Consider the following 25,050-nt stretch of genomic DNA (forward strand, 5'->3'; position numbering starts at 1 on the left):
TTTTCATTGGAGTTTACCGGCACTTATAGCAATTACAGCGATGGTAAAGGTCTTATAAAAACAACAGCAAAAAATCTTATAGAAATAGAAACATCACATTTTGTTCAATGACGACATAATCCATTAAAGAAATAGAACCTACCCTACCGTACCCTGACTAAACGTATGGTAAACTTTTATTATTATTTAAACATACTGTTCTACGTACTTCTTCGAAAAGAAACTTTAAGCAAAGTAAAAATTAAACTTCCTTTTTATATTAAAATTGAAAAATAAATCAAAATTTTAATTTTACAAACGAACTGGTTTCATTGAAAAACTGGCAACCTTTTTGTCAATTTGACATATTTATTTGTTGTGACGTGAAAAATGTTTTTATTAAAAGGAAAATAATAATTTTTCATAGTATTTATAGAATTCTGCTAATTTTCCACAATCCTACGAGAATGAATCAAAGCTTCAAAAATTATACTAAATCAGTTCAAGGACTAAAAAAAGAATGTGCTGAGCATGGCATCAATGATGAGGAATTTAAAAAACTTTATTTGGAAACTTTAGAGTCGGTAAATAAAAATGAGATACAAAAAACGACTCGTAGTAAATTGTATGCTAAGAAAAGAAAATTACTTTTAATCCTCGTATTACTTTTAGTTACTGTTTGTTCTTTTAAATATATTTATAACAACATCCTATGCAACCTACAAGAATTTATTTATCCTGGATTAAGGCTCATTAGGAAAATATCTATTCCTTTTATTTCACTTTTTCCTGCATTAACCGGTTTGTATTATTTGTACATATCCGTTAGAGTTTATTTTAGTTTTAAAACGTAAATATGCCTCCTCAAATTAAATTTCAGAATTATACCAGGAACCATGTTTGATACAGAACCCCTTTTACACGATAGTAGACATGGATTGTTGGCCGTGCAGTACAGTTGGTAATGTCCACAAAGTGTTAGACCCACAACCTGTACATCAACAGAATACAGCACCTTTTATTTATCAGGTAAATTTGACACATAAATTGCCTTCTGAATTTTATCTGTAAAAAAACAATATTATTGGTAAAGAATGATTTACGATATGATGAGATAAGGTCTACAAAATCACATAAATTAAATACAGACAGGCTAATCATTTATTTATTGGAACTAGCACTAAACTGACTTATTAACTGCAACTGTGTTTATATTTCAGAGCACTCAACCAAAACTAGATATGAATGTATTGAGGGATTTATATTTAAGAAATAGAGACACCTTTGACAAAGAATCGTCTAAAATTCTAATGAACAACAACTTTTATGTATCACCATCACAAGTTTTAGTTCAAAAAACGGAAGATAAGAACTTGTATATATGGTATCTATTACTAGAAGTTAGAATTTTATAGCCAAAATTTGCTTTTATCTTTTCTGATATTCCATCTTAACGCATTGTTGACCGGTCACAAGTTAACTTGTGTTTTTATGGCCGAATGTTGCTGACCGGCCACGAATAAACTCATGATGCGCTTTTTTTCGCATCGCTGTTATTCTCTGTTGGCGACCATACCATGCAATTGTTAGCCAGTATATCACAAGCTGTTTCTCTCACATATAAAACCCGCCAAATATTTTGTTGTAAAAAATATTTAATAACTAAAAAAACAATGATGGAATAAATTTTCAGTAAAATTGCCGGTCAACACATTAAAGTATTTAAATGTCAATTTTATACTATTTCATTTCAGGAAGATAAATAATATAAATATAGCAAGAATCTTAAGACAAATAATACCACGGGCAAAAGTAGTGCCAAAGTTTGGACAAAGCACAGAAAGATATATTATTATTGATTCAAGTCAAACTACATTTAAGATACCAGACACGGAATGTAACTTTGCTTTCCTCTTGTCCACAGGTGGGCACAGTTAATCGAAAAGTTAACTTCGTTAATCGTTAATTCGTTAATTAAAAAATTAACTTCGTTAATCGTTAAAACGTTAAATTCTCGAAAATTTAACGCAAGTTAAAGTTAATCGTTAACAGTTAACCATACCAAAATTATACATACTAATTTCACACTTATGTGGCGACACTTGTTTAAAATAGTAATTTGACTGTACATTCTATAACACATTAGTATTAGAGACAAGCATGAATGCATTATACCGACAAATGTCTACAAGTTGACAGTTGGAACAAGTTGTAATGACAGTTTCGCACGTGTACTAAACAACCATTTTTGATACAGTTGCGAAAAAATGAAGCAATTTAATAGAATAATAAAAACACAATAAACTCAACTAACTAAAATGTTTGGAAAATGGCGCCAACCGTAAAAGAATACCAACAAAGATTTTTTATTGTTCACCCATTCTAGGTAGGCAAAGGGAACTATGCCCAAACAACCAAGTCTTCAGTAGATTATTTTTATTGATATGAAATGAAAATTAAATTTAATGAGATGAAATAAAATTAAAACTAACCTAATTCATTGAATCAAATCATTAAATCTGATATTGTAACAAATTAGGAGCTTCTTTTTAGAAATATTTGCATGAATCGTAAAAACTTCAATGATTTTTTTTTGTAAAAAATTCTAGCTTGGTTTTTCTTTTTAACAGACATTATTTTGACAGTTGGGAAAGAGAACGCAGGTGTTTGGAAAAGCTAAAAAAAAAGCACGAGTAAAAAAGTGTTTTAATACAGTTGCTCAAAAAGTGGCGTATTGCAGGGACGAAGAGCGTTCGGAATGTGGGCATACTTGACATACTCGTGCTTTTATATACTCGTAATGAAATATACTATTTCGAACCTTCTTTTGATTTTGTCCTGTTGGTCACGTCTTTCCCGGACGCTCTGATGCATCACACTTGGCGTATATCAATTATCAACTCGTTCGTTCACCATTCGAGTCGCCGACAGTCGCCCAACATAACTGAACTTACGAGCGTGCCGCGTAATTTAAACAAAATGACAGCACGTCTCCAAGTTTCTAATTTAACGATTAACGGACTTTTATTAACGGAAGTTAAGTTTAACGGAAGTTGACAAAGCGTTAACACTTTTTGAAGTTAACTTAAAAGTTAATCCGTTAAGCAAAATGTTAACTTCGTTAATTAACGATTAACGGATTAACGAGTTAATGCCCAGCTCTGCTCTTGTCTTTGAGTGGGGCTAGAACAGTTACTTTGAGTCCTGCCGAGGAATGCAAACATCAATGTAAATCATTGAAAGTTGATTTAAAGGAATCTGATTTATGTATGTAGCTTGATTAATATATAATCAACTCATGATAACAGTTCATCTTTCTTTATATCAGTTCATACTATCAAAAAATTTACTGCGTTGATCACTAAGGGAGGTCCTCTTAGTGTAGATTTAATTTTACTAAATCTACACAAATAACACTAATCATTGGTTTCCGAGACCGAAATTCCTATATAATACATACTATTAACTTTGTTTTGTGACAGATAATGTTTTATATAGGGATTTCTGTCTCAGAAACCAACGATTAGAGAAACCACTAATGACTCCGTGCAGTTGTATGAGTAAAGTCAAAGTTTTTATAATTTATTCCCACATTTATCTCTTTTTATCCATATAGTATGTTAAGGTGAAAATGTTCTTTTTCAGTATGGTATAATTGGTGGTACTGGAGACCAGTAGTGCAACAATCAAATGATAATACAACTTTTATTGCACATGTCGGATCTTATTGCTGACATTTTAATGGGAGTTAGTAAAAGATAAATCATCAAACACACATTTGGAATGTATAAAACATCATTTTATTCCACTAACATAAATTATTTAATTAAAATAAATAAATTTGCTAAAAAAATTTCATTCAAACTTTTGTTTTAATTTATGTTTAAGTGCAACTGGTATCAGTGACACAAAGGCAAAGATAGTGAGTACTGTCACAGATGTCCATGACCATGCGTCACTTGTAGAGGTTAGTGTATGAAGAGTTTGGCCTGCTTGTATGGCAACAAAGGATGGTGGCGCAACACCTGAAAAAATCAAGTTCTATTGTTAAAAAAAAGTGTTATTGATAAAAATTAAAAATTTGAAAAGTGATAGCGGAATTCCTTATTTCTAAAAAGCACTGATACATTCAACCAATTTAATTCTATAATGATGAAATAAAAACTAAATTCTTCTTTTATTAGTTAAGAGAAATCAAGAGTACATACCAATAAAAGTTCCTAGAGCAAATGGAAATAATGGCACACCAATCACAGGTGCGGACATATTTATGAACCAGTTCGGTAAAAATGGAGTTACTCTCAAAAATATTATATAATTGAGTAAATTATTACTATGTTTTGACACAGCTTTTGACCACTGAGCTGCCCTTTCTGGGAAAAACTTTCTGACAATCTTCTTCCCAAGTAGATTTGAAAGAAAGAAGCACAAACTGGCCCCAATCGCTGAACAACAGCAAACTAATAATAAAGCTAAATAAAATGGAAACAAAAACCCTGAAAGTATACTAAGAAAAATAGAACCCGGAATTGCAAATGTTTGCAAACTGAATTATATTGGTTAAGGTGAATTAATTTTTGTGTTTTATACAATCTTACTAATATAACAACTAGTACACTAATAGATGAACATCAATGCAAAGGTAAAAAATGCACAAAATATTTAATAAATAAAACTGAGGAAAATGTTTTCCAGTTTTTGAATTATGTAACAATCTTGTTATGTATTTATATCTAAAAATATGTTAGTCATCAACTCAACAACACCAATTTATTAATTGTGGTAGGAATATAAAAAAAGGATACAAAATATATACTAAAAATACTCCAAACAATACTTCATGGAAATACTTGTCCTTATATCGGTCTAAAACTAAACCCAAATTCTTTGCATCTTCTAGGTCCCATGGTAACTTTAAATACTGCTTTTCACTTCTGAAATAATAAGATATAACAGTTTGAAAACAAAATTTACTAGTTTTTTATGTTATTATTATTAGATAAAACATTTTCAGGTCACAGATTTTTATGCACTCTGTATTATGAAGCAATTCCACATTTCATCTGATGTGTGCATTCTATAGGCCTCATTTTTATCCCCCTTCCGTATTAGAAAGGGGTGAGATGAAATTATTCCCTTTCTGTGTGTTCCATCCTCCATTGTCTATGGGCAATGGTCGCTTCACTATTGTAGTGCATTCAGGTGTCCACTTGCTTATTTGCCACCTTTTGATATAGAAAAAATATAGTATGTAATCTAATTCATGCAATACTTAATTCTGTTTCTCTTTTCTCTCTTACTCAGTCTTAAGTTAACTTCAGTAATTTTGCGGAAATTATAATTCTCAACTACATTACTTACTCTTCCAATTGAGGAAATTGTCTATAAAGTACTCCTAATGTTAAAAGCGATGTACCAAAAATTATAGCTACAATTATTAAAGCTTTAGATGTAGATAAGTCACTTGTATTTGTGCTATTTATAGGATATGAAGAATCTGAAACAACAAATATTTTTTAATTTTAAAAGCAAGATATAGTGACGTACATTTGTGTTAACCTCGTATATGTACTCAAGCTGTTTCAAGGATGGGACAAACAAAGAAGTAAAATGAAGGAAATAGGTACTTGGGAGAGGACGATAAGGCAATCGTGTGTACTCGGTTTCTAATAATCTCATTCTTGACTTTGTTTGACATGGTCGTTCGACTGTGGTAGATACATGGGGATCTTGAATTTCACCTTGGACATCATTCTCGGTAGTTCTTCGTGCTCTGCGCTCGACTGAACTCATTTCTGCGATCTAAATAATTACGCAAAACAACTTCATCAAATAAACATATAGTCTAAAATATAAGTATATTTATATTCCATTGATGATTAACTAAATGATAAGACTAAATTATGCTTTATCTCACAAACACAGTACAGCAGAATAAAATATTAATTTAAAAATCCAGATGACAATGACATTAGAAAATTAGCAATGACAGAATCAGAAAACCTTTACGTTCTTAGTTTTCCAAAAAAACAATACTTCACTTTAGGTGGTTCTCTAATTTAATAATAATTGTAAAATAACATTAATTTATGCTAAAATATTAGAACAATGTTAAATCTACAGTGAAATAAATGATAGTTAATTAGAAAAGTAAATTAACATTTATGACATGTACCATTTGTCTAAAATAGATGGCGTTGTTATTTTGGCGGCAAATTACGGTAACGTGAAAAAATACTGTAAGTTCTTTTTACATATTTTACTCTACCTTAATTCTTCTTGGTGTTCCTCATAAATTTTTGAAAAATCCAAGGATATAATGTATTCTTGAGAGCCAATGCAATCAAAATCCTACATTATCGATTTTATACCCACATATAGAATACTTTTTTTGTATTATTGTTTTTTTTTTTTACTTTTGTGATCACTCACAAGACAAAGCAACAACGCAATTTATTTTCATGAGTAGTTTAATTTAATTTCATATTAAAACCTGAAATACTTTTTCCATGTATGTACATACTTCTCAATTCTCAGATTCATTCAGCGAAGATTCATAACGTTCCCGTTCCGGTGTACCTACGCCTGACAGTTGGTGTTTTGTAAAATGAATGGGGGAAGGGAGTCGTGCTCGCTCAGATGAAGAATTATATAGATATGGCATGCGCGTTCACCCGTAAGGGACAGATAGAGAGTACTATAGACTATACCTATATATAAGTGAGAGGATTGGGGTTACCAGTTATTTGTTTTGTCCCGAAAATGAATAATTACGATATAATTTAATATAGACCAATTTATATATTCCCAATTAAATTGTAATTAATAAACGTAATAAATATAAAAAAACAATGCGTAATTTTTGTTTATGTGACTAAGATTACATAAACAGATTTTTTTAGTAATACTTAGTCAGGTCATAAATTCTGTTACATGTTTAATATAAAATAATTGAAACAAGTTTATTCATTATGTGACCATTTATATACCAAAATGAACTTAACAAAACATAGATTCTTATGACACTAAAGTTTATTCAAAATGACATCCGTGATTTTGAATACAGGCCTTCAATCTGCTCGGCCAGTCGTCTATCACAGCACGAACGAGGTCCATGTCAATATCGGCGGCTGCCTTAATCAAGGATGTCTTGAGTGACTCCAAAAAAAGAATTTCCCGATATTTTTTTCCCGCGTACTGCTTCAACAAAGCGCGGCATCTCTTCAGTCTTAGGTCCATTAGACGAGCATTCAAACGATGTCCTATTTTTCTTCGATATGCACGAAGCCCTAAGTCTTCATAAAAAGCTACAAAAAACATACCAATATTATAGTCATATAATTTTAAATTACTCTGTATATCATTACAGTGAACACTACATGTAAAACTACTTAATATTAAACTATTTTGATTGTAATTTCTAAGAAACAAAATTTACATGGGACAAATTAAAAAGCATACTCTTTAAAATCAACGGGATAAGAAAGTATCAAATATTAAAAAACACAGCATATACCAGAATTAAAAACTCCTTTTGAAATCTGTTGAAAATAGTATAAAAAATATGAATTGTTTCATTTATATACATTATACATACTATAATTTATTTCCCCTAAATTCAGGGTAATTTTTACAACAAGATGGTGGTATTATTTTTACGGGTAATAACCAACCAATTTGAAAAGAAGTTTAATATGGCCGCTTGTTTCCCAGATCTACAGTATATTATTTGACACAAATGACATCTGCGTTTGGGCGCATAATGTTCGAAAAATACTATTTTATTTTAGCTGATTTTACCCGTATTTTAACATATTAGTTATTACAAAGACTGTAAAGAACAACTAGTTTGTATTTTCTTCCTTATTTTGTATGAATACATGTGAATAAGTGCGTAGTTTCAGTACTTACGAGTGAAAGGTTATGTTTTTCTCTTTTCGCTCACTACGGCTTTTACAACCGACGATACAGCAGTATACCATGTTTTATAAACTTTACCTTACTAAAACTGTAATATCAAAATATTTTTGCACAATTACAGCCACTAAGTACTCACAATTTTCGAAAAATAGCACGAATGTCAAACTTTGTTAGGGACAACCTAGGTTGTTTGTAGGGGACAACCTTTGTTCCAAACAAAGCCCAAACCCTGGTACGCAGAAAGGGACGGAAGATAGTTATCCCTGTCTTTGTCACGTCACAGGAATTGTGTATAACTGTATCTCTCTCACTCACGGTATTATTATTACCGTGTCATAGACTTGCGTGCTCGCGACGCCCGTCGCCTATCACCCGACAACGCCGCGCCAGGCCTCGCGTCGTATTCGCGCCAGACGCCAGACGCCAAACGGACTTATACCGTGTCGAAAGTGCATTCGAGTAGCTCGTTTTTTCGTTCTGTCGTTGGTACAGAAAAAACATAGAATTGTTTACGTCCATTCATATTTGTTCAAGGATTTACCATTTGATACGACTACCTACATGGATTTTGTTACATGATTCTGTAAACTTTATTGAGAAACGTTATCTAATGAATAATGTGAAATTGGTGAAAGTTCTTCCAATAATTATTGAGATGTGGTCCTTTGTGAATACTTAGACCGCATTAATGAAGTTAAGCATTAAGGTAATTTTTATTTTATTTTATGTCATTGTAATTAATTTAAGTTGGTGCCTACCCACAGAACATAATTTGCATAAAACTAGTACGAAACGTCCATCTAGCACTCTCAAAGAAAATTTGCTAAGTTTAAAATATAAATGAAAAGGTAAGTTCCAGTTATTGCTTTCGAGCATCTAAGTGGTTAGAAATTGCTGGCACCTCAGCATTGCCTTTTGGTTTATAACGTCATTAATTCCTGAGCGCAGGTATTCAGGTAGATAATATTTTGTACACAAATTGATTGGTTCAACAAAATGCATAACTCGCTATATGCTTACCTGAACTTATAAATGTACGTAGACAAGGATACCCGGCGAAGTTGTCATAGTAAATTATTTACTAATAGGGTCGTTCTCATTCTTGGAATTGTCACACTCTACCACTAATAGGACAACAGATTAAGGAGGTCTAAATAAAACTAGTTGCTCTGATAGGACGCCGTTCATGTCCTAATTCACACGCGACATTCATTTGTTTAGAAGGGCTCTACTAGACTCAGACTTGTATAGATTCCACTCCAACTGAACTTCGATCTATAGTTACCCTCCAATGATCAGCAGGTACGAGAACAGGCCTGTATGAAAAAGTATTAGAAGGGTGCTGTTATCTTATGTGCTTTTGTATAGCAGGTGATGCGAGGAGACATCCGCGCATGCCTACTGGTTATTGCGGTGGCGCTGTGCAGCGCGGCGGCGGGTGCGGGGTCGGGGCCATGCGAGCGCGGGCGCAGCTGGTGGCACCGGCGGCGCGGCGCCTGCTTGCCCTGCACACGCTGCGACCCCGCCCGCCTCGCCGTCAAGTACCCCTGCGAGGTGCACCGCGACACCGTCTGCCAGCCGCTCTACGAGGTTCGCATCTTCCCCTTCAACGTCCGCCCGCGCAGGAAGAACGACAGCCGCCACAGTGAACAGTCCAGTGATTACGAATACTACGAGTATTCAGACTATAGCGACGAAGTGACGGATAAAAGTGACGATGTGATAGAATGGGATGTGCAGACGTCTACGTTGACGCTCGCAGTGAGTGGCTGTGTGGTGTTTTTTGCGGTGGTGTTAATACTGTCGCTTTACCACGCCAGGCAGTGGAAGGTTCTCAAGCAAGCGCTCAAGTCTGGTGAGTTAAGATTTTATATCAATTTCAGTATTGCTTAAGTAGTAGTATTCAATGTATAAGGAGGCAAACAACTCCTAATATTAACTAACTAAACTAACTATCATACGCAACTACGTCCATGCGATATTAAAAAAGTTACTAAGTATCCGTGTGTTCTTTCAAGCTATGTCTGTCTTCTACATCTGTACTAAGTTATATCGAGATCCGTTGAATCATTCTGGAGGTATCTTCTATCATACATCCATCCAAACTGTCCCATTTATAATATTAGTAAGAGTAATATTACCACTACAGATTCACATCCAATAATGGCCCACTTTGAATGAAAGTGTTTTAGGATATCCACATCCTGTAAACAGACTGGTGATGCGTACAACATGTATCCATGCTTTTTTATCTAGGTAATTAGAACTTTGATAATTCCGACGTGAAGGTGTTAACTTACTACGCAGGTATAATTGCAAGATCATACGGACTCGCGCCTAAGAACTTGAATGAAAACAAAATATTACCTTAAAACATTATCATTCAAGCTTGCTCTCGTTGCAGTTGTTAGAAACTGATATTACCCTTTTTGAACTTGTAATTCAAAAATAAATCTAGGAAAAAGATTCTTGCAAAAATGTAACCAGTTTATTTTATGCTGAATTTTAATCAGAGTACCGCATTCTTGAAATAAAATCCAATCGTCTCTATTCTTATCACGTAATATTATAACATGTACTAACGATGGCATCGTTTATAAAACACACTAGATGTCTGTCGGTTTCCAATGTCGACACACTTGTATAACATGTCGTCATCCTTTTCAATCTCCTAGATGAAAAAGAGATAACAATATGCTTTAATGAAAATGTTTTTGCTGTGGAATTTTACGATCAACATCAACAACTAAAACAAATAAACTGTTTGTCGAATAAGAGTTTAAGAAAACTGTGGGGTACAGTGCAACTTAGTGTTAGTAATTACACTCAATTAGGATCGACTTCAAAAAGGATGAGGTTCTCAATTCGATTGGTATTTTTTCTTCAAAAGCCCAAGCTTCAAAAAAAAATTAATACTAGCAGTCGCCCGCGACTCTGTCTGCGCGGAATTGAAAAAAATACTCAATCAGTGTCGTATCTGTTCTTCCATACTATGTTCTATATCTATGCCCAAATTTAAGCGAGATCCATAAAGCCGTTCTGGAGATACCTTCTAACAAACATCCATTAATACATCCAAAGATTCACATCTTTATATATATAAAAGAAAGTCGTGTTAGTTACACTATTTATAACTCAAGAACGGCTGAATGGATTCGACTGAAAATTGGTGGGCAGGTAGCTTAGAACCAGGAAACGGACATAGGATAACTTTTACCCCGTTTTCTATTTTTTATTCCGCGCGGACGGAGTCGCGGGTAAAAGCTAGTTTATAATATTAGTTAAATTTCACGTTAACATTATAAGCTCTACAATCCACAACAATGATGTAAATGTCCTCGTGGGTAGATGGGATAATCGTTAGTCCGTGTAGTTGTTATTCAAGTTACGTGTCAGTTGCGTGGAGTCGTGCTCTACCTACACGCATTAATGTACACAAACCGTGGAGGTCGTCTAATCAAACGTCCAGAATATACAACTCATCATTATTGTACAGCAGCAATTGATATTTTGTTGAGATTCACACTCTGAGATTTAACGCTGAAGTAAACAGGCACTTAGTGTAGATTTCTCATACTGATTGATAATGTAACTTTAGTATCGTAGTTAGACTTCTTATATTAATAAGTTCATGGGATCTCTTAAGAGATGTTCGTAACTCTTTTCATAGAATAGGACAAATTGTCTATTAGACATCGTTGTATCTCTGTGCAAATACTCATATCTTTCTGTAAAAGGTTTTACTACATGAGGGGAGGGGAAGGCGTAGGCAAAGTGAACTTTGTATGGTTGTAACTTTTTAGCGTTGCCTTACAAAATACTAATATTCGAGTGAACGTATTTGGGTGTATCGTAAATTTAAGCAGTTTTCAAGTTCTTAATGTATCGACGCCCACATTAATGGCCAGTACACGGTTCGATGGAGCATAGCCAATTTTTACAACGTAATTCTGTTTGGTTTACTTCTCGTCTCCATATCGACATTAGAATATAAAATCAATCAATATAGGAAAAATATTAAATCTGTAATTTAAAGCTTCTGTCGCAAAAGCGAACACAATTTTGATTTGAAACTAGTATGTATTTAAATTGATTACAGTACGAAATGAAATCTAACTTGTAGCAAACTTTGGGATCCGTTTTCGGTTCCTTTTTTTATTTTATAATTATAGCAATCCATTGTGGTATTTGCCACAATTCGAATCGGAAGCCTGCGTCTTGTCTATTGTCGCGTCTGTCAGGTCAACAGTTCGTCCGTTCAAGGTGACATCTATTGGCTGTGCCTGTTCTGTACGCTATACTAGATCCATTGACCGTTATAAACTAGACCGTACTGATTGATTAGTAACCAACGAACAATAGAATGTATTACAAGTTAACGGTTCGATTAACATCAATTAAATCTTAACTGTCTCATAAATTGCACGTTTCTCATTTTAGTACATTTAAATGATACATTTTACTAGAGGGATAGACTGAATTCTGCGTAAAAATATTCCAGACGATTATTACTTGGAAGCGGTGAGTTCATCGCCTTGATTATATAGAGCAGAATACGTTCCATTTCACTGGCGAGACTGTTTACATAACCTGTTAACGATCAGTGAAAACTAATCGCAGGCGAAAACGTTTTTCAGAAAATCTTTCAAAACATATTCAGGGTTACCATAACAAGGCAACAACAAATTAAGTGTTGATATTTTCGATTCTGGAAAGTTTCACAAGTTGTTGATATTAACGAAAAATGTTTCTTAACTTGACTTAAGGTCAAACTATGGAATACATCTTACTAATGTTATAAATGCGAATGTTTAGATGGATGGAAGGATGTTTGTTATTAGGTATCTTCAGAACAGATGAACGGATTTCGCTGAAATTTGGCATAGATATAGAACATAGTTTGGAAGAACAAATATGTTACTAATTACGTATTTTAATTCCTTTTTTTCAACTCCGCGCAGACGGAGTCGCGGGTGACAGCTTATAGTTATAAGATGTCTTATAGTCACAGATGCTGTAAGAATTATTTTTGTGCATCAAATGACCAAGCAAACATAAAGCTTAGTCTATGTACTTTTTACAAAATACATGTTATTTTTTTTTTAATAGAACTAAGATAAATACCTTATAAAATATGTCTCGAAGATGTCTATGATTGTTACATAAACATATTTCTATAAATAACATAAAAGAGTCTCGGCTCGTTACAATAAAGTTCTGAAACAAGTTAATGGGTTTTAATGAGGACTTCGGCATCGTTAAGAAAACTTCTGAACGAAATTAAGAAACTTTCACGCTTTGATACGAACTTTTTAATGCAAGCTGAAAATAAAAATATCTTTGTGAAGGTAGGACGAAATGTTATAATTCAGTTTTATACGTCAAAACCAAAATAAATTCAATTTCTTGTTTGACTGACTATGTTTCTTAAAACATAGTAATATTCTTTGAGAACACGATTCCTATTTTGAGAGTTTTCGTAGTATAACGGTACCTAGCACACATATTGAAATTATTAAACTAATCCTAACTTCACACAAGGGATGAACATTGAGGTAGAGCAGTAGAACAGAGCAATACCTACAGCTATTGTTTGAACGCACACAGTTTACAATTTACATTAACCAGTAGTTTATGCCAGTACAGTAGATAGTAGCGTTGGCCTGACATGGACTGTATAGGCTCGCTGGCGCTATTAGTGTTTACATTATGCCGCTACTGTCGTACTATACTGGTATAACGTAAACCAAGCATTTCTGTCATACCAGTATTGTTCTGTCTCTCCGTAGAACTACTGCCGTCCGTGACACTTTTACTCATATTGTCAGGGCGAATTCTACGGGTCGTGTTGTGTGTTCAAGCAATAGTTGTACTGTTCTGTTCCACTAGTCTGCTTCACTATTGTGTCCTCGTGTGACACTTAATGTAGGTTGGCGACTTCGGGCGAGCTGCGCCGGCGCGTCAGTTCACGTAAACAATGCCGGTCTGTTTGTACATGTGCGCTACTAATTCTGACCCAACCCGACCACCGCCTAACAATAGTTAACGGTTTTATTTTGTATTCGTTCACACCAAATTTGAATAGCATTGTTACATAGCTTAACGGACGTTGTACAGGTATTGTTTGTTTACTTTAAGACCTAATCAAAAAAGTCAGTCGGTTTGTAGTTTGGCAACCGTGATGGCAAAGATAATGAAAGCGATTGTCAATTAAAAAAAAAAGAAACGTTTGTTCTGTGGATCTACAAAACTGATCACAATAATTTATTTCATATGAAAAGCCGCACTACCCAATAGTAACAAATGTATTCTATTAATTTTTATTACTTTTATTAAATTCAAATGCAATAAGAAATTTTACATAAAAATAAGTTACTGAGCAATCTATAAATTATGTCAAAACCTTTATATCATGTGTAACAGTCATAGTAGTAATATCTATATATCTATATATATAAAAGAAAGTCGTGTTAGTTACACTATTTATAACTCAAGAACGGCTGAATCGATTTGACTGAAAATTTGTGGGCAGGTAGCTTAGAACCAGGAAACGGACATAGGATAATTTTTACCCCGTTTTCTATTTTTTATTCCGCGCGGACGGAGTCGCGGGTAAAAGCTAGTTTGTTATACAATATAGTTAATTTATCAGTAGGCTCTTTAAATATTAACATGATCTACATCGCACTGAGTATTGTTTGAGGTCATTGCCATGTTTTTGTAAACACTTATCATTTTAATAGTTCTTTTCTTGTTATTAATACATTTGCATTGTTGACATCGATGATTTTTGTCATATCCCAGTTAGTACAAAAACCCAGTACAAAAACCCACAGGGTTTAAGTGTATTCACTGGTCGCTAAGTTTATAACATCAACAAATTAACAATATTACAGACGTCCTTTACTTTTGTTGGCTTTTTAACGATTTAGTCAAGCACATCGCTTTCTAGTTCGTTGAGCAGCTGCGGCAAGAGATATTGCCAATTGGGCATACCATAAACATTATTAAGCGTACCTGTAGATATGCATGCTATATTCACGCTTGCAGGGATGGCTAATTAAATTCCTGGACACATAAGTCGTAATTACAATGTGAAACTTTTGTTTGCAGATGTGCAAGACTTGTCAGCAAAGCTGAAGCTAATGGAAGCGGGTGAAAGCCCGGCAGAGCCGGCGTTGCCCGCTGACCACATCTACTGCAATATTAACGTCGCCAAAGACGCACTTTTAGGTAAGTCCCTTCAAATTACATTGCCGAAACACTTGTATTAGAACATTTTGTTATCTCAGTTTTTTCACAGGGAGTGAAAGGGATGACCATATATTGTACCTACAATTTTTTTAACATCGGACACCCACCGGTATCTTGATACATTTTGTGCTGTGTGTCATTATATATTTTGTACGTCTATTTGTTATATATTTTGTTGTATAACGATAGTAGCATAAGATGCTACTTATCTTATGCTACCACGTTCTACCATGTTATTCTTTGATCACTCGTCAAAATTTATTATGTAAATAATTTATTAATTTACGATCATGGCATACCTGCGATAACACTTGGTAAAAAAAATCTTCTATCAAACTTAAAATTTCTTAGTTCTTCTCTGTGAAAAACAGAGATAAAAATATGATTTGTACTCTTTTAATAACAAGATAAAAATGTATAAAGTAACCTTCACCCACTTAATAAATGGTCATCATTTAGACGTGTGGTCGGATTAACTTATACGGTACGCGATCCAAAGCGTCCGATACCAAAGGACATACTCAAGGTCATTGCTGCTCCTAACTGGGAACAAATATAACAATAATACATCTGTCTTGATGAATAAAGCGGTGTCTGTCAATTTAAAAAAAATATCTATGTCATTTATTTTGTCTTGAACTCTTGAACACTATCTGCTACACTAGTTAGTGGTTACTTAAGCAGACTTAGTGTAGATTTCTCGTACTAAATCTGCTGACTCTGATTGTGAAACAATGCTGGCTAAAGAGTGTATTTTCTATCGTTTTTTATTTAAATAATGAAAAAGATCTAGATATAATCGATATATAATAGTTCACGTGAAGTCTTAAAGCTTGATAAATTAAATATATGTAATTTGATTTAATTTTTGCAAGTAAATTAAAAGTGTTTGTATCAAAGCCAAGTAAATATATTGTATTGTAGAACATTGTTAAGATGTCTCTACCTGCATTATACAAAACTATAAACTTTACCACGTGTTAATTCTATATACAATATGTTACTTTAATAAGACTTTTATTGTTGCCAAGAATGAAACTTTAATAAATCGTGGGTAAAATTTCAATTAGAAGTTTGATAGCTCAGCTGCTGCTAGTAAATATCTATTAAATCGTGTCACGTAACGTACATAGTAAATGAATAAACAATACAAAATATAAGAAATCCTTATTTGGCTCAGTACTCCGTAGTCTTTCGATGTGTATTTCTGTTAACAGGAGATATAATCTGTGGAAGGAATTTTTAATTTTTTTTATGACTAAATTTAAAAATCATAATGAAATTTTCTATTAACCTCATCGTTACTTGATTTAGAAGACACAAATGTATAAACGTTTCCGAATGCGTGAATTTAAAATCTTCGTGCCTTTAAAAGTTAACCACTAACAATCTCTTATCTTGGGCTTCAGAAACCAAAAGCTCTGTTTAAAACATATTGCCATCTCTGTTTTGACAATGATAATGATAGGGATGACGATATGTTTTATACAGAGATTTTGGTCAGAAACCAACGGTCAGTCAAATAATTAAATACACAAAACTTTTATACAAAACATCATTAAAATTAATAGAGATCTTTGAATGTAGAATTTATATCAAAATTGGTATCTGAAGCTGTATGCGAATGATACATAATGTAAGGTTTCAAAATTAAAAAAAAAAACTAAAATTTAATCCTGTAAATAACTTGGTGTCCTAAAAAATAAATTCTAGTAATAACTTCAATAGTAACCAGAAATTAATATGTAATACTGTTATCAAAAACGTCTGGTTAGTTCTTCCATAGCATATATTTAGTAGGAAGTTGAGAGAAATGCGCCACAATCTTAAAATAACATTCCCCGTCTCGATGTGCAGATAATGCGCGGCGAATCGATTACAGAATCAATTCGCTTTTAGGAGGATTGACCCGGACCTCGCATCCGGCAAATGATCATTGAACCAATATCATTGAAGCGATCATTAATAATTAACTAGGATTACGTAGACTTTTAAATTATAAAGCGTTTTTAAACGTATTTTTCTCTCTTACTGTAGCGTTAAAATCCCCTTTTTATTAAATTTGAATTTAGAAGTGTAGTAAAAATTACTACGTAAGTTAATACTAAGTATAAATATAAATAAACACAATGCCAGATACAAAATTATAACTTAATATTAAACGCGTATTGCATAGAAATTAACCTATATTTACATATGTTAAAGTATAAGCATTATTCAAAGATAGTCCTGGAGCCTGTGTGCAGGGCGCAGTGTAAACGCACCCTTACGCACGTGCATCCATTACGGCGTCATTTGTAATGCTAGCTTGTCCCCGGCTACTTCCGCTCCCGAGGTTTCATTTGCCCGCCGGCTGCCTCCCACCGCCTTCGGTCGAGGAAGCCTATAACTTCCTGCTCACTTTGATTTTTTGACAACAATTTATAATAAATAAACTCATCGGTTACACTATTTAAACGGTTGATGAACTTTTATGATAAAGTTGACGTTTGCATACGCCTCTGTGAAGTAAACAATACAGTTACGGATCGAGAATATTATGTGCAAGGGATACAACTACAATTTATAACGCATAAAATCTTGACTTCTCATGATTTTGGGGGAGCAATAACTCCCTTGGTCGGTGAGATAAGGAGGAGTGAGGGCGGAAAACGAGAGATCTCTTTTTGAATCCCCTAATCTATCCTTTATTCATACTAGTTGGTATATATTGGTTATTAATCATTTGATTTATTTCGTTACCATGCCGCGTTCTCCCGCTTGTCCTGATTTAGTTACTCGTTTGTTGACCCGCTTCACTTTACCGTTTTTTATTTGTTTATAATTAATCAATACATTCTCATTTTTTATAATCTTTACTTAACCATTTTTATATTCTTTTAATCCGTTGTTTATCCCAATATACATATAATACATAGGTATAGAAAGAACAAATTTCAAATGTGGAACAAGCTAGGAATTAGCGCCGAATATATTGCAATAGGTAACCAACAAAATTAATCACATAAAATATAAAATGATTCCTATATTTTAGTTTTTAAATGAGTGTTAGAAATCAGAACAATCTTGAGAATTATAATATGTACGGTTTAAAAGAAACGAGACGTGTGCAATTATGTTTTTGCTGAGCGTCTGTCTGCGCGTCTAAAGCTGAAATAGTAACATCCGCTAAAACTCAGAGTATTTTTAAATCACCGTCTGAAAGAAAACTTATCATTGTCTATGATGCGCTGCCAAATTTTACAGATAATTTATACGATTTATCCTTCACTATAACGTAAACATATCTAATGGAACTAATCGAATTTAAATATATGAGTCGTGCTTTCAAATAAATTCAATGAGATGAGCTCATGAATTTCTCTCGTATTCTCAATTTGAGCTTGAATTCAAGTATTTTTAGAAAGAGTATTGCATTTTATATATCTATCTTAATATTGAAAAAAATACTAACTATTCATTTGTTTTATGTTTTTTTAACTGAAATAATATGAACAGTTTCCAACAGTTTTATAGAGCCATTAAGGTATTTTATGAATGTTGTACATTTATAACTATTTAGTGTACGGGAAATAAATTCTTTATAATTTAGTTCCGTCCCTAAACGATTCAAAGAAAGTAAAGGAAGCAACATGTTTCGACTGTCTAGTTTTAATTAAAGGGATACGTAAAAAAATCTCCGTTTTATAAATATGAACGGATGTAGAGAGGTGAAAACATGCGTCACGAGCCACGACCGGCCCCATTTCTCGTCTGTCAGGAAACGATCCGAAAGCATCCCTTCCCGATGTTTGTCGATAATAGACCGCCGATACAAGCATAGCGTTGAATGATTTATTGAAATATCATAAAACGTAAGCGGCCCCGATGACGTACGAACCTCACTGCATAGCTACAATGTTTATAAAAAACAATTTGCATCTGAGCAGGGGCGCCCACGCAGGACCACTACTTTACAAATCCAAATGGTTTCTAAACATAAAGCGAAACACTCGCAGAAATGTATGATTCTATTTCATTTACGTCTCTATGGTTTATTCGTTTTTGTAACACAAAAATTATTGCGTAAATATTTTACTAAGTCCACAAATCAAAGGATGAAACTAAAAATAAATATAACAACACGAACATTGTTTACGGTTTAAGCTCATTCATGCTGCGCATTATCAGTGTTTTTGCTTCAAACAATCCCATTATTTCTTTACATCACGCGGCGTACTTTGAAGACGTTTTATTATTCACGTCGAAAGTTCCCCGTTCACGACTCTGGAGTAAAAATAACTAACGTGTATAACGAACAACTCATTAACACGCCAGAAAAACATTTCAGAGGAGCACCGCAATGCGAAGCTCGATCCAAACTTACGCCTATTGTATTTGTAATCATTCAGCTTTTTCGGCGGTTTAACCTATACTTAATATAGTACAATATTAAATGGTGAGACCGGCCCGAAAAGTTTTCTATGACGCTGCTGACATAAATGACAGGTATTTGATTTAACATTTAAAATGTCATAGCGTATTTGTCATATCTGGAACTTGTGGATTTTTGTGCGCTATCGGACATTTTTACACTTTTAGAACCTCTACCAACAAGTCTCTTCGTTCTTTAATCTTAGGGTCTGGTGGTGAGAAAATCTTTTATACAGAAGAATTTCTTTTTATAGCGATGAAAAGCTAAATAAAACACTTCCAGAATTCCGAAGCAGACGACTTCACTAAAATATCAAGAAACTTTTTCCACAAATTATATGCTATGACAAGTTATTTTATGTGTCTACTGTCATCTTTGTTGCAATAAAAGTACTTTGATAGGTTAAACCACCCACCGTCTCTGTCTGTAAAAAAGAAACATTAGCATTTGACAACAAACAATACACAAATGTGGTGAGAAAAGGCGGAGTGCGCTCTATCTCGATCGTGTGCTGAATTGCAAATTTTGTAGTGAATTTCCTTTCCTTTGGGGGCTCCGGAAGTTGCTTGCGGAGTTTATGGCAAGCCACTTGACATGCGCGTGGCGGAACCATTGCCGGTAATTGTTGGTTGCCCACACACTTATTGTTATCAAATATTTACATTAAATACGCAATTTTTACTTTTCAAAGTACATGCTATTTAAACTCGAAGCTAAAATTGTATTATTCAATAATCTATTTCTTCCTGAAAGGAATAAAACTTAAAATCTTTTAAATTTATTCATAAACTTTCCTTTTTAGTGTACAATATACTTTTTCTACACATAACACAAAATTAAATATTCTACGTTCCGAATTAAAATATATTTTTCGTCTTTCTGTCTAAAATAAAAATATTTGTACGAATAAAAAGGAATCTCGTTGAAAAATCAATAAAATCGGCATATAACAGGTAGGTACCATAATAGGCGAGTTACTATATCGTAGTGGAACCAGTTGGCTCGCAGAACACGTACGACGCTAACTCGACTATCTGCGGTCTGAGGGTAGATGCCCGCCGCTCGCTACCGAGATCTCTGGAATAAAACTCACGGACAACGTGACCATTTTGCATATAGATTATCGTCTATTGAACTTTGTTGACTACACATTTACACCCGAGTTACATTATGGTTAATGTTTTTCACGGGAATGTAAGTAGCCTAATCGTCTGGACCGACATTGACGATATTTTGATCTTGGAATTTTGTTTCTCGTTCTTGGTACTGGAGGAAATCCTTCTACCCTTTCAAATATTTAGACTCTTTAAAGCGTAAAGGAATGTACATATATATCTAGTAGAGTTAGAGATATATACGGCATTCTTCGTATATTTAATGTCGTAACGCTAACGTCCATCGTTCGTCGTAAAGCTTAAACGGTCTTTGTAGTTTGAATAAAATTACACGACTGCAGAATGGGTAACCGCTTTATTGCGGCTATTCTTAAACACTCTAGTCTAACTAGTTCTATGGTTTAACAAGTTAAGAAGTATATTTTCTCGTCCATAGACATCATACTACATATATTTGCAACATGTTTTACTTGCATCTTTTAACAATAGAAACATGTATAAATGATATTCATCAATACATGAACTCGTGTTAAGGAATATGTTTAGTCGGAGGACAAACAAAACAACAGCGCATTGTCGGTCGTGACATGATCATCATTCATCGTGACGTGAGGAAACCGACTTAATAGGTACCGGCCTTAATGCATGCCCTAACATTGCCGCGCCTTTATCTGTGATATCGATAAACATAATATGAAACAAACTTGTTAATAATTCACAATTTGATATTGTCACTTCAGAATGTTATATCTCGTATGCTAATAAAATAAGTTTTAACTAATCGATCTAAAAATGTAAGGCTTCATACAATGGACATAAACGATTTTATATAAAATCATCCTTAGAATCAAGTTGTTACTGAAGTCGCCATGTATTTTTTTATATCATTAAATCATACCAGATGAATGAAAGTCATTAATCGAATGAGCGCTTTCGCAACGATCTTTATGGCCCTTGAAGCCAATCATGAGCAGCGTACGTTAGTATGTCTCCCAATTAGGTTCGGCCCTTGTCGCTCTCGCCGGATGATTTATTGTGTTTACGCGACGTCCCCGACTGCCAGCAACGAGTATGACCAATGCCAAACAATACAATAAAATAAACTACTGTGTGCGGCTTTGATAAACTTACGTGTTGGTGATAATTTGCTTTTATTTTTTATATTGAAATAAAAGTTTCTTTAAAATCGGATCAAAATTCATGTCCTGTTAGTATATTCTCGTAACTCACGCATTTTGTTAGATGATAGACGGTTAGGGAGTTTACAGTCGTTTTCAGAATTTATATTTAAAAAAGTTTATAAAAAGTTATGAAGTTTTTTAAATATAAATTCTTAGATATTCTTAGATGGCAGTAAGGTTAGAGACATAGAGAAATCGCATTATAATCTCTAATTATTACCTCAACGTGTATCTTATAACACTTCTAAATTCTAGAATTTTTTGAACTGGCAACAATTTTTTTTCTTTACAATTACGCATATACATTCTACACATATATGTGTGTATGTATTATGTAAGATCCGTCTCGCACACTAGACTTAACGGAGGATTGGCGAGCGCTTGAAGGTTAAATATGAAAATAGTATATGCGGTTTGTTTGGTTAGGGCGCTTCCTGGAAAACTAGCTAAAATAGTTCCGCTCGTCGCCGTGCCACACCAGCGCCTGTTTATAAACACTGCCCCCACGTCAATTAAACACACGTTTTATTGATATCAGAAATAGATTCGCACGTTTCTCTGCCAAATATTAAGCTATTAAGATCGTAACTTAGTTCATACTGACGCTGAGTTCATTTCGTTGGTCGTTTTTCCATAACATCTGCGTTATGGAAAAACATTAAGTTATTTGAGTTCTTTACTACTAAAATTTTAACTCATAAAATGGATATACCACTATAAAAATGATGATTTCAAAAACATTCTCAAGTCTGGTCATTGATGTGAGTTTTGTTGCCTAAAATAAAATTATTATTCTCAACAGAAGTTGATTTCGAAATTGATAGTTCTGCGGTGTACTCATAAAAGCTCGACTTATTAATGTTATGCCAAAAAGCTATCATCGTGAAATTTTATTGAATATCTTTTTAAGATCGTAAATTCCTCTATATTGAAAACGTAAACATTTTAGTAGGTTAAGCGCCTCCCACTCAAAAAAATAATTGAATCTTATAAAGCAAAAAGTACTACGTAATAAAAAGTTTTCATTTTTATTAGGGATATTCGAAATATAAGAGTGTAAATTTTAATAGGCTAAATATAAAAGCTACAAGGGAATTTTAATTTCCGCAATTTAATAGCTGGCAACAGTATATCGGCAGCTGGTGACCGTTTAAAATTCCGCGTGCGCGCGCGCAAGCCGTAAATTCAAATGCGGTTGGTGCAAACCGCAATTAGCATTGGCTTAACGCGTTTAGAATTTTTTGTGTCGCAAATTATGACAGGCTTGCAACTTTTATATAACACAAGAATTATATTCAACCTTTTAAGGTTTCTAATTTTAAATTAGAATTTCATTTTAGGACCGGAGCCTACATACCTTTACATAAAAACATCACTATAATAGGAACTAGAATTCAATTATAAAATTAGGAATCGTGTTATTTGGTAATGCTAAGTTCGTAATGATACATAGAAATTACATTAGAAAGTTTTATACCTTCTGAGTTTACGCTTGTTTTCAGACGGTATGTCTATTTCATTAGTACTGAAACTGAAACTGCATAAATAGCCTATGTGGGAGTTGAACTTTGTTGTGGTTGTCCTTTTAAGCCAACTTCATTGATATCTTAGTGGCCATCCTATGGTCCTGTTCTAATTAGCATTTAAGATTAATTATATGATGTAAGGTTCATAAATTCAAATTAAATTTTTGTTTTAATTTCAGGTACAGATATGACGAAGAAAGGACTCGTTGGCAACGTGTATACGCAAGAGAAGCCCGCGTCTTAGCCGACGGCCCACCGACACTACAGTACAAATAGATAGAAAACCTCGCAACTCAAACGATTCAATTATAAAAAGAGAAAACTATTTTCTTATCAGAAATATACAAATCATACGAAACGTCTGAAACTCATTTTATTTACATTAATTCCGTACAGCGCACGGCGGCCGGCATTCTGGGGCGGGTCGCGGACACTCTCCAAATAGATTTCACTGCGACTAGCCTATCTCTTCCTTGCAGCGAATGAATAAATAAACAACTATAACACCTACGACATAAGGCTGATATTCCTATAAATTATCATGAGCTATGCGAAAGGAAGCCATATGTAACCGTCACACGAGCGCACCTGGCCGCTTTCACACTGTACCACACAATAAAGGATAGGCACATTTAGGAATAGTGTAAGGCTAGTAAAAAAATCATGCATTCGTATTTTTCATTCTTCCCCTGTCTAGAAAAATAATCATTCCGTTCATTCTAATACACGATAATGTGAAGGTTAAAGAAAAAAACATATATTTTTAAATATTTAATTCACCAAAAAAGGTATTCGTACTTACCCTCCATTAGCAAATTGGAGAAAAATATCGATTATATTAAATTACATTAAAACTAATTATTAACATTAAAAACGTACCTTATATCTCAAAAATAATAATTTACTAACAAAAATTGACATGAATCAGTATCAGAAGTTATAAACACAAGGTTCACATCAAAAAGATCTTGCAAAAATAGACGCCACACAAATAATTCAGAATACAAAACAATACTTTAGTTGTGGTTAAGTTCATTTAATTTATGGTCATTGTTTGCACATTAATATTTAGTTATATCACATAGATGTCTTGGTCTTCAGAATAAAATTACAAATCTATATTAAAAATTTCATTAAGTCGGAAGAACTTCTGAGTCAAGATTAGACTATTTCACATTAATTAAATGAACACAGTATTTGGAAATATATATTTATAATAAAAAAAAGTTACAAATTAATCAATACCAGTTAAAACCAGTCAAAACTGTGAGCACTTATGGAAATTATGCTTTGAAAATATGAGCAAAATCTGATATTGCCCACAACATAACATAACACAGTCCGCAACTTAAAATTTACTTATAAATAAACACAAACACAAAATACAATTTTATTTCCAAAGGAAACAGTTAAAGTAATAATAACTAACTATAACTCGCACAAAATATCGTTCTAATTGTCTAAAAATGCGATTTTATTGAATCTCCGTTGCTTCATGTTTTGGGATGTATTTAATATAATGTATTTACTTACCGCTTTTACAGTATTTTCATTGATTAGTCTTGTACAGTTTTTTTTTTTTTTCAATTTAAATTAAACTTGAAATAATTTGAATTCTCCTTACTCTTAATACTTTGAATTCTTAACGATTTTGCAGTTTT

General features: G+C 33.4%; 3 protein-coding genes across 5 annotated transcripts; 2 read left to right on the forward strand and 1 right to left on the reverse strand.

Moving 5' to 3' along the window:
• Positions 1–390: 390 nt before the first annotated feature.
• On the forward strand, positions 391–3,938 carry LOC106713556. 2 transcript variants are annotated; one of them, XM_014506381.2, is made up of 7 exons: positions 391–780; positions 860–1,008; positions 1,200–1,363; positions 1,734–1,890; positions 3,144–3,246; positions 3,625–3,726; positions 3,868–3,938. In XM_014506381.2, exons 1-6 carry the CDS (start codon positions 447–449, stop codon positions 3,711–3,713), a joined length of 996 nt encoding a protein of 331 aa, XP_014361867.2. In that variant the 5' UTR covers positions 391–446; the 3' UTR covers positions 3,714–3,726; positions 3,868–3,938. The 2 variants fall into 2 exon arrangements, with proteins under 2 accessions (XP_014361867.2, XP_014361866.2); XM_014506380.2 differs by lacking the exon at positions 3,868–3,938 and having other exon boundaries at positions 3,625–3,782.
• Positions 3,835–5,942, reverse strand: LOC106713557 (transmembrane protein 41 homolog). Its single transcript, XM_014506382.2, has 5 exons — positions 5,721–5,942; positions 5,341–5,476; positions 4,785–4,913; positions 4,188–4,525; positions 3,835–4,004 (listed from the first exon to the last, which is right to left on the reverse strand). Exons 1-5 carry the CDS (start codon positions 5,770–5,772, stop codon positions 3,835–3,837), a joined length of 825 nt encoding a protein of 274 aa, XP_014361868.2. The 5' UTR covers positions 5,773–5,942.
• A 2,311-nt stretch (positions 5,943–8,253) lies between these two features.
• LOC106713488 (tumor necrosis factor receptor superfamily member wengen) lies at positions 8,254–23,751 on the forward strand. 2 transcript variants are annotated; one of them, XM_045677980.1, is made up of 4 exons: positions 8,254–8,605; positions 9,268–9,754; positions 15,013–15,132; positions 23,569–23,751. In XM_045677980.1, exons 1-4 carry the CDS (start codon positions 8,588–8,590, stop codon positions 23,631–23,633), a joined length of 690 nt encoding a protein of 229 aa, XP_045533936.1. In that variant the 5' UTR covers positions 8,254–8,587; the 3' UTR covers positions 23,634–23,751. The 2 variants fall into 2 exon arrangements, with proteins under 2 accessions (XP_045533936.1, XP_045533937.1); XM_045677981.1 differs by having other exon boundaries at positions 9,271–9,754.
• The last annotated feature ends 1,299 nt before the right edge of the window (positions 23,752–25,050 follow it).

This window comes from Papilio machaon, chromosome 5 (assembly GCF_912999745.1).
Source record: "Papilio machaon chromosome 5, ilPapMach1.1, whole genome shotgun sequence".
Taxonomy (NCBI): domain Eukaryota; kingdom Metazoa; phylum Arthropoda; class Insecta; order Lepidoptera; family Papilionidae; genus Papilio; species Papilio machaon.

Coding starts and splice junctions, on each gene's coding strand:
- LOC106713557 (XM_014506382.2), bottom strand. CDS start 5,772: ATGAGTTCAGTCGAGCGCAGAGCACGAAGAACTACCGAGAATGATGTC. Junction 4,914..5,340: donor CAATTTCCTCAATTGGAAGA/GTAAGTAATGTA, acceptor TTATTATTTCAG/AAGTGAAAAGCAGTATTTAA. Junction 4,005..4,187: donor TGCTCTAGGAACTTTTATTG/GTATGTACTCTT, acceptor TGATTTTTTCAG/GTGTTGCGCCACCATCCTTT.
- LOC106713488 (XM_045677980.1), top strand. Junction 9,755..15,012: donor CAAGCAAGCGCTCAAGTCTG/GTGAGTTAAGAT, acceptor TTTTGTTTGCAG/ATGTGCAAGACTTGTCAGCA. Junction 15,133..23,568: donor CGCCAAAGACGCACTTTTAG/GTAAGTCCCTTC, acceptor TTTTAATTTCAG/GTACAGATATGACGAAGAAA.
- LOC106713556 (XM_014506381.2), top strand. CDS start 447: ATGAATCAAAGCTTCAAAAATTATACTAAATCAGTTCAAGGACTAAAA. Junction 1,364..1,733: donor GATAAGAACTTGTATATATG/GTATCTATTACT, acceptor ATTTCATTTCAG/GAAGATAAATAATATAAATA. Junction 3,247..3,624: donor TTTAAAGGAATCTGATTTAT/GTATGTAGCTTG, acceptor GTTCTTTTTCAG/TATGGTATAATTGGTGGTAC.